This window comes from Arachis duranensis, chromosome 9, assembly GCF_000817695.3.
Source record: "Arachis duranensis cultivar V14167 chromosome 9, aradu.V14167.gnm2.J7QH, whole genome shotgun sequence".
Classification (NCBI taxonomy): domain Eukaryota; kingdom Viridiplantae; phylum Streptophyta; class Magnoliopsida; order Fabales; family Fabaceae; genus Arachis; species Arachis duranensis.
Window position 1 is genome coordinate 67,050,095 of NC_029780.3, and position 10,362 is coordinate 67,060,456.

At 38.4% G+C, this 10,362-nt stretch overlaps 1 protein-coding gene across 1 annotated transcript; it reads right to left on the bottom strand.

The window, feature by feature from the left end:
* Nucleotides 1-415: 415 nt before the first annotated feature.
* On the bottom strand, nucleotides 416-907 carry LOC107465725 (uncharacterized). The gene has a single exon (XM_021131917.1). The coding sequence runs from the start codon at nucleotides 905-907 to the stop codon at nucleotides 416-418; it is 492 nt and encodes a 163-aa protein (XP_020987576.1).
* Nucleotides 908-10,362: the final 9,455 nt, after the last annotated feature.

The following is a 10,362-nucleotide window of genomic DNA, read 5'->3' on the forward strand; positions in this document are numbered from 1 at the left end:
ATTCTGGCGTTTAACTTCCAGTTTAAGGTTAAACTGGAGGTTAAACGCCACTTTCACATTGTACTCCATATGTGATCTTCAAGCTTCCTTTATAGATTTGGTTGCTTCCTTGCCTAGCCTCTTCTTCCCTGAAATCATCCACACAATTGCATCAAAGTCTTGCAGATTTTCATGAGAATTCCTCCATTCATAGCATTCAAGTAATATAACTAAAAACTCATGGAATTTGCATCAAAATTACACTGTTTGGATGATTCATTACTTTGTTGTTCATTTAACCATTCTTGGTTACTTTAAGCTCAAGAAAATGCATAAAACAACTAAAACTAACAGAAAAATGCTAGTGAAACTAGCCTAAGATGCCTTGGCATCAGAAAGTTTCCTGAAGATCATTGAGGAGGTTGACCAAGGTGGACTAAAAATCATTGATGATGCAATCCACTTCTTGATCAAATTCTCTCAATTCTCTATTTATCTCTTCCGGTTCACTAGTTCTACCTTCCTCCTCTTTTTGCGACTCTTGTTCTAGCTCATCTTCTTTCCCTTGAGGCTCTATGTCCTCCTCCTCACTACACTCCTTCGTTGCTACTCCACATTCCTCAAGGGGAATGTCTTGATTGCTTGAGCATAGCAAGGTCAAGCGGTGTACCGCTTCAGCTATGGTGGCCATGAACTCCCCTTGCTTCCTTCGGAACCCTTCTTGCTCTTGGAGGAATGCTTGAAGGTCTTGTTCTTCTTGGGGCAAGGGTTGGAAAACTTGAAATTGCGGTGGAAGAGGAAGTTCAAAAGTTAGGAGAAAGGTTGTATATGTGGGAGGTGGTTCTTGTGGGTGGGGATATTGAGGTGGTGTATAAGGAGGTGGTGGTTCATAAGGTTGGTGGCAAGGTGTATAGACATTTTGGTTCATGGAGGTATATAGTATGGTGCTTGAAGGTTTGGTGGTTGAGGGTTATGTAGGGGGTATCTTTCATATATTTGGGGTTGATATTCACAAAGGGAAAAGCTTGGCTCATTGTAGTATGAGGAAGGTTTTTGCCATGAGTGTTGCTCATACACAATTGGTTCCTCCCTTAATTGATTCTCCCACTCCATGAAGCAATCCTAATTTGAATTCATCATACCCTACAAAATACTTACAACCAAGCTCCAAGCAGTAAGGGTGATAACTCATAAAGAAAGTAAAAATTAAAAGCAAAAGGCATCAATAACCAAAAGAAACAAAATCCTAATTAATAGAAAAAACAACCAAATAACCAAAAAGTAAGATATTTACACTATTGACATATTTACAACAACCTAATATATAACAACAATTGCATCCCCAGCAACGGTGCCAAAAACTTGATGAGAGGACTATTGTCGATCAAGAATTTCTCAAAATAGAATATGTTCGTTGCAAGTATAGCTTAGACCAACAAACAACCCTCTCAAACAAAGTTTAATTTTCAAATCAAATATAAATCGAGAGTAATTAAACCTCGGGTCATTCTCCCTATGATGCAATTGGAAGTGTTTCTCTTTCGGTTGAGGAGATAGAAAGGGGTTTTGAATTAAAGAACGAGAGATTAAAGAAACTAAGAAATCAAAGAACTAAGAGATGAGTAAAATCGGCGTTAATTCAATTAAAGGGAAAATAAGATCAAAACTTAATGAAAATGTTATAAATGCAATAAAAGGACCTTGACTTGGGAATGAGGATCCAAGGAATCCTATCATCACCATAACCACAACTATGGTAATTATGATGAGTCAATCTCACCTAGTCAACCCCAACCATCGAGGAGTAAGTCAAGCAAGCATAATTGACCTTAATCCATAAGTCCTAGCTAACTTACGAAACTAGTTGATAAAAAGCTAGCATCAATGGAAACAAGAGTCAACTAACACACCAAGAATAACCGCTAAATGTCGAACATTATGACTCTAGTATCCTAGGAACTCAAACAACAAGCCAAAGTGTGAAAATCTACTCAAAATCTAAAGTTGGCATTTTCACAAACACCTTGTGTGCACTGATGAGAGGATTTTTGACGATTTAGAATTTTACCAATAAAGTCTCGTTGTAAAGTATAGTCTCTAAACCAACAAAAATCCTTTCATACAAAAATTTGTTTGTCACAAGTACAAACCCCTAAAATCTATAAATCAAGGTATTTAAACCTCGGGTCGTCTCTCAAAGGACTTTCAGGGTAGTGTTCTTGTTATTGGTTACGGACTTGTTTATTTTTGGGGTTTTAGGTGAGAAAAATGAATAGTAAATGGTAATGAAATTCTAATAACAAAATTGTCTTGGCAAGGTTTGATGGTCAAGGACCTCTATCATTATCACTAGCCACAATTAAGATAGTTGCAAGGATCAATCCCACTAAGTCATCCTCTAACAAGTAGCAAAGGAAAGTCAAGTGAGTTGTATCTATCCAAGTCCATAAATCCTAGTTTCCATTAATTGAATTAATGAAAGCTAGAGTCAATGGCTATCAACTATCAATCACTTGGACATTAGTAACTCAAGAAATCCTAAGTTACCTTCCTAAGCCAAGAACATAAAACTCTACTCTAAAATCCTTCCAAGCATTTCATCAAACACTTGGAGGGTAATGAAAGAAAGCATTTTTATTTGCAAGAAAAAAAGGGATTAACAACTAACAATTGCAAAGAATTAACAAACAACAATCAACAACATCACAATCACATGAATTACCTCAAATTGTATTATTAAAAGAAAACAAAAGAACAAGAGTATCTCAATTACAAAACCTAGAAACAAAATAAGAGAAATTACAACAAGAGAATAGGGATAGAAAGAAGAACCAAAGAGTAGCAATCACCAATTGAAGGTAGAAGTAGAAAGAGACTTGAATTAAACCTAGAACTATGAGATCCTAATCTAACCCTAATTCCTAATCCTAGAGAGAAGTAAGAGCTTCTCTCTCTCAAACTAACTAATCCTAATCCTAATGAGTGTGTAAGATACAATGAATGAAAAGATGCCTTCCCCTTCAATCCTCGGTCTTCTTAATCCTTCTCTAACAGAATTCTAGCGCCAAAATGGGTCCAAAAACCCTCCAAGATCGCCAGGCCCGAGTTGCTTTAATGAAATCACGTACGCGTACGCGTCCCAGGCCAATTTTGTGATGTGCGCGTGAGCGCCTTGTGCGCGTGCGCATCCTTGGCCGAGATCAATTCTTTGACTTTTTGTGCTTCTCTCCACTTGCATGCTTCCTTCCTTGCTCATTTGATCCATGCCTAGCCTATTTTAACCTGAGATTACTAGCAAACACATCAAGGCATCTTATGGAATCAAGGATGAATTAAAATTACCAAATTAAAGGATTAGAAAGCATGTTTTTACATTCAAGCACAAATACGGGAGAGATTACAAAATCATGCTTATTCATTGGTTAAACGTGACAAAAGATTGATAAAATGCTCTAAATCCAACACAAGATAAACCCTAAAAATAGGGTTTATCAACCTCCCTACACTTAAACCTTAGCATGTCCTCATGCTAAAATAAGAAGGAAACAAGGGGTATGATCTTTATTTGATGCAACTAAACCATATGAGTCCTACCTAAATGCAACTACCTAAAGTGAATGCAAATGCTTGGTCAACATAATTCAACTTCCAAGAGAACATGTATAAGCATGAGAGCTAGAGCAATAGGAATAAAGTCCAAACCACAATTGTATTGAATTATCAAAAGAAATTCAAGCTTGCAAGAATATAGATAATATGGGTGAATACATGTAATTGAACTTTTGAACCCTCACCGGATGTGTATCCGCTTTATTCACTCAAGTGCTTAAGGGTTAATTCAGTCAATTCTCTTTTAATTATGCTTTCCAAATTTGATTTTCTTCTAACAATCAACACCTATTCAATGCATGCATACATTCATCATGAGGTCTTTCCTTTATGTTGTAATGGGGTTAGGGTCAAGGTAGGATCATTTATGGTTAAGTGGACTAGAGTTTAGATCTTTGATTAGTATAGACTTTCCCACCTAACCTATGCAATGACCTATACAAATTCAAACTATTCTAACTACCCATTCTTTATCTTCTTACATATTCATGCATTGTCTTTTCTTGGTTAACAACACCTATGCATTGATTCCTTCATTGAGCTTCACTTTGGGGCATTTTGTCCCATTTGGTTGCTTTCTCTTCATTTTCTTTCTTTTTCTTCTCTTTTTTTTCTTTCCTATATTTCTTTTCCTTTGTTTTTTTCCTCATTTCATTTTTTTTCTTTCATACTTTGTACAATAACATCAATTGCATAAGATCCTATACATTTAATCAATACATGAGTATGTATTCCCAATTCCTAAATATGGAAGTGTAACTACCCCTTTTATCCCATCCAATGTTCCCAAGCCTCACCAACTTTGAATAATGAATACTCTCACTAGCCTAGGCTAATCAAAGATCCAAGCAAGGGACTTTCATTGGTTTTCCGCCTTGGGTTTGCAATGTGCTAAAATGAGAATAAGTTGGTTAATCGTAGGCTCAAAATTGGCTACAATGGGGAGTAAAAGGTAGACTATTTGGGTAAGTGAGCTAATGAAATAATGGCCTCAATTATACAAATGCATGAATACAAGGAATAAATGGACATATAGAATCAAGCAAATCAAGGATCACAATCATAGAAAGAGAGCAATTGCACACAAGAAGGGAAAATAGGTAGTTATAAAATGTAACCACATCAATAGGCTCAAGTATCACAAGCTTGTGTTCTTAGCTCAATACATGCTTCACAAAGTATGAATTCAAGCAAGTTTCAAAAATTTTCAATTAATTGGGTTGTGCTTTCTAGATGGATTCCTTGGAAAAAAAATTTATCATTTTGACTAAGCATTGTTGTGATTGAAGAGTTCCAAAAAAAATTCCATAGTTCACCCTTTTCTTTCTCAATCAAAATAAGTGCATATGCAAAAAGGGTTAACTAGGTCTTGACAATTCCACACAATTATTTCAAATCACAATCACAAACTAAGAGGATAACTATATGAGAAAAATCCCAACTAAAGTATGAAATCCAACATCCAAAACATCTAATAATCCAAAATGAGAAAATATGCAACAACTAAGGTAAAAGTATCCAAAATAAACCAAAACAACCAATATATACAACAATGTGCAGCATAAGATAACTAGGAAGATATAACTAGGAAATACGCCAAAATGTTCACCGGTCCTCTAATGGTGCCAACGGCAATCTTCCCACACTTAAGATCAAGCATCGTCGCCGATGCTAATCCTGAGGATCAGGGAGAGGTACACCGGTAGGCTCTGGTATCAGCTGAGGGTCCGGCTGGGGCTGAGTCTCTTGAATTTGAGGCAGTGCCTCCATGTGAATTGGCACCTCCTCATGGATATCCTCATCATGCAATTCCTCGTGTGCCTCTGCATAAGTATCGGTGTCTGAACCGGAGGACTCTGGTAGCGGCGGTAACTCAAAACCCTGGGCCACAAACATCTGGTTGATCTGGTCCAGGCGACGCATAAGCTGGCGCTTGGTGCGCCCCATGAACCGGAAAAGACGCTGAACCATGAAGTGCAGTGGCTGAGGTGCTGATGGTGGTGGCAGTGGAACTGCTGATGAAGAGGGTCTAGCTCCCTTAACTGCTGCTGTAGCCCGAGATCGGCGCCGGGAGGGAGGCTTGTCGTTCACCTAGGACCCCCATGGAATGGTCACCTCCTCCTTCTCTGGTAGGGGTGGGGGTGGTGACACGTCCTCCGGTAGCCACTGGACACCGGTCCGTTGAACCATCTGTGTGACAAGGATGGGAAATGGAAAGGATCCTTTGGCGTGGGCTCGCCACATGAACTGCCTGATCAGCCGGGGGAAATAGACCTCATTCCCCTCTAGCACACAGCTGATCAAGATCAACATAGCAACGGGATCTCCGAGAAGTGAGTAGTCGGCATGAGGTAGTGGGCAAAAATCTGCTGCCAAGTCTTGGCCTCTTTGTTCAGATAGGTAAAGCATATCCCCTTGGGTGCCTTGTTGTCCGCATCCATAACCCAGGGAGCCTCCGGGGTAGCTACCATTGCCCTCAAAGCATCAAAATCGAAGGTCATGCAGTAGAGCTCCACCTCGGCCTGCTCAAAGGCATCGGTATCACTTTCCTTGGGCCTACAAGTAAGAGCATCCTCAAGGGCTTGCTCAGTAATGGGCACTTGAATTCCTCTAACAAGTACCGAGTCAAGAGTGTGGCAGAAGAAGTTGCAATAGAATTCTTGCACCCATGACTGGTTCACTCGGCTGAGCTCCCTATCCACAAAGTCCAAACCCATTCTCTCAATGCGGTGGTTGATGGTTTGTCTCAAATCGGATGGGATAGCCAACTTCTTTTCAATGTTCAAATTTTTCTTGTTGTAGTTCGGGAACCGTAGTTCACAGTAGAGATTAGGGAACTTGACTGTGTCCGAAGCAGGCAGTGATTGATTTGCCCTTTCCTTATCATTAATTGGATTTTTAGAATAATCCACATAAGGAGAGAAGGTAGAATCTGGGGTCTTCTTCCTCTTTTTAGAAGTGGCTTTGCCTTTTCCCTTATCTGACATCTTGAAAAACAGAATAGAATAAAATATAAGCAATTAAGCAGGTAGCATGAAGCAAGGAAAAAACATGCTTAGGATGCAAGGTAAATGGCAAGTAATCATGTTGTGAACCAAAATTGAAAACTCGGAATGCAAGTAAGCACAGAAAACAGAAGCATAATCAAAGAATTCAATGTTTCAAGCAATGTGGCACAAGTCTTTAGAGATTAGGCATATTTGTCATCATACCTTAAAAGAATGGTTAAAAAGTTAGGTGAGATGGGAGATGAAGTTAGTGGGTTAACGGAGTTAGTGAGTTGGAGAAATGAAGTTGAAGATCAGTTGTATGATGGGAAAGAGCCTAATGAAAAGAAATTTGCAAATTGTGCACAATGCTCATATTCACAAACATGAAAATATGGAAGTGCCAAAAAGAGACTTGCAGTGTGTCACACAATAAAGTGCAATTGTGTAACTTATGAAGAGTTGAAAATGATGTGAGTAAAAAGAAGTTACACAATCAAAACATGCCAGCTATTGTGAGAAAATGAGCATTATGTAATGATAACGGGAACCAAAAATAAGAGTGGAAATGCTGGCCCAAAAATCCCGGGCATTGAACTTGGGGCGAGTTAGGAAAAGGTTCAGCTATAAGTGCCAAGTTCAATCCCTTGAGCAAGAATTAGAGTTAAAATAATTTGGGAAAAATTGGGCAGCATTCCGGCTATAATATGGACATTCCCGGATAGCCAAATAGACAAGAAATGATTCCAAAACACCAGTCAAGAATTAATCACAGAATCAAGCAAGCATGGCAGCAGAATAGGAGTACATCATAGCAAAACATAGTCAAACCAATCAGCAGCAAGCAATATGTACACAAGCAGGTAAACAATTATGGTGCAATTATCAGGCCTAAAATCCTCTATCCAGAACCTAGCTACCTAACAGCAGATATCTCTATCTATCCTAACATGCAAAAATCAAATACTAAATAACTAAAACTAGAAGTATTCTACTGGAAAAGTAAAATGAAAGAAGTAGACTGGGGGCAGAGGAGTAACCTGGGAGCAGACTAGGGATGGAAGGAAATGGGTGGTGGGATAGGCAGTAAGGATGAGCCGGGTCAGAAATAGAGTTGCCGCCTCAGATGGTGGCAGCGGTGAACCTATGGCGGCGCTCAGTTGATGAGAGGATTTTTGACGGTTTAGAATTTCACCAATGAAGTCTCGTTGTAAAGTATAGTCTCTAAACCAACAAAAATCCTTTCATACAAAAATTTGTTTGTCACAAGTACAAACCCCTAAAATCTATAAACCGAAGTATTTAAACCTCGGGTCGCTCTCAAAGGACTTGCAGGATAGTGTTCTTGTTATTGGTTACGGACTTGTTTATTTTTGGGGTTTTAGGTGAGAAACATGAATAGTAAATGGTAATGAAATCCTAATAACAAAATTGTCTTGGCAAGGTTTGATGGTCAAGGACCTCTATCATTATCACTAGCCACAATTAAGATAGTTGCAAGGATCAATCCCACTAAGTCATCCTCTAACAAGTAGCAAAGGAAAGTCAAGTGAGTTGTATCGATCCAAGTCCATAAATCCTAGTTTCCACTAATTGAATTAATGAAAGCTAGAGTCAATGGCTATCAACTATCAATCACTTGGACATTAGTAACTCAAGAAATCCTAAGTTACCTTCCTAAGCCAAGAACATAAAATTCTACTCTAAAATCCATCCAAGCATTTCATCAAACACTTGGAGGGTAATGAAAGAAAGCATTTTTATTTGCAAGAATAAAAGGGATTAACAACTAACAATTGCAAAGAATTAACAAAACAACAATCAACAACATCACAATCACATGAATTACCTCAAATTGCATTATTAAAAGAAAACAAAAGAACAAGAGTATCTCAATTACAAAACCTAGAAACAAAATAAGAGAAATTACAACAAGAAAATAGGGATAGAAAGAAGAACCAAAGTGTAGCAATCACCAATTGAAGGTAGAAGTAGAAGGAGACTTGAATTAAACCTAGAACTATGATATTCTAATCTAACCCTAATTCCTAATCCTAGAGAGAAGTGAGAGCTTCTCTCTCTAAAACTAACTAATCCTAATCCTAATGAGTGTGTAAGATACAATGAATGAAAAGATGCCTTCCCCTTCAATCCTTGGTCCGCTTAATCCTTCTCTAACAGAATTCCAGTGCCAAAATGGGTCCAGAAACCCTCCAAAATCGCCAGGTCTGAGTTGCTTTAATGAAATCACGTGCGGACTGCGACGCGTGCACGCACGGTACGTGTACGCGTCCGTGGACGATTACTCAATGTGCGCGGAAGTGCCTTGTGCGTGTGCACTTTGATGATTGGACTTTTGACGGTTTAGAATTTCACTAATGAAATCTCGTTGTAAAGTATAGTCTCTAAACCAATCACTAATCCTTTCATACAAAAGATTGTTTGTCACAAGTAACAAACCCCTAAATTTATAAACCGAAGTATTCGAACCTCGGGTCGTTCTCCCTAGGAATTACAATGAAGTGTCTTGTTATTGGGTTGAGTTATTTTGGGGTTTTGATATGAAGCATGAAAGATAAATGGCAATGAAAGTAAACTAATCAACTATAAAAGACTCTTGGCAAGGTATGAGAACTAGAAGTCCTATCCTAGTTATCCTTCTCAATTGTGGTGAGAATTGTTCATTGCTACCACTTAGTTAACCTCTGACCATGAAGGAAAGTCAAGTGGATGAATTAATTTGATTCCTCAAGCCCTAATCAACTCCTAAAGGAGAGACTAGCTTTAGAGGCATTCAAATCAATTAGCAACTTCTAATTGTCAACCAACAAAGGCGTTAGATAACTCAAGAGTCACTAATTACTCAACCAAAGCCAAGAGAAACAAAACCTACACTAAAATCCAACCAAGCATTTCATCAAACACTTGGAAGGCATAAAAGAAAAGCATAGTAAATTCATAACAAGAATAGAATCTAACAACAATTATTGCAAAGAATTAATTAACAACAATCAAGGAAATCACAATTATCATGAATTACCTCAAATTGCATTATTGAAAGAAAACCAAGGAACAACAATCTATCCAAAACAAAATGAAGAATTACAATTATTAAAGCACATAACTAGAACGAGAGAGATGAGAAGATTAAGAATTGATCAAGGAAAATTGAATCAAAGCATGAATTAAACCTAGATCTAAGAAGAGAGATTAACCTAAACCTAATCCTAATTCTAGAGAGAAGTGAGAGCTTCTCTCTCTAAAAACTAACTCTAGACTAATCCTAGTGAGTGTGTATTATTGCCTAATTGATTCCTCCTCCCTTTTCCCCTTAATCCTTCATCCTTATATTCCTCTTTTTTAGCATTTGGCGCCAAAAATGGGTTCAGAAACCCCCCTCAAATCGCTAGGCACGTGTTGCATTAGTGAGGTCATGTGCCATCATCGGCGCGTGCGCCCACGGTACGCGTGCGCGTCCTTGGCCTGTTTCGCAATGTGCGCGCGAGCGCCTTGTACGCGTGCACGTGCGTGACTGACTTTGCTTCTTTGACTTTTTATGCTTCTATCCACTTGTATGCTTCCTTCCTTGCTTCCTTTGATCCATGCCTAGCCTATTTCAATCCTGGAATTACTAGCAAACACATCAAGGCATCTTGTGGAATCAAAGAGAAACTAGAATTCATCAAAATAAGGCTTAAAAAGCATGTTTTTACACTTAAGCACAAATATGGGAGAGATAACAAAACCATGCTAATTCCTAGGCTAAATGTGACAAAAGGTTATCAAA

Excerpts from the sequence above, each read along its gene's own strand:
- LOC107465725 (XM_021131917.1), bottom strand. The coding sequence starts at position 907 with ATGAACCAAAATGTCTATACACCTTGCCACCAACCTTATGAACCACCA.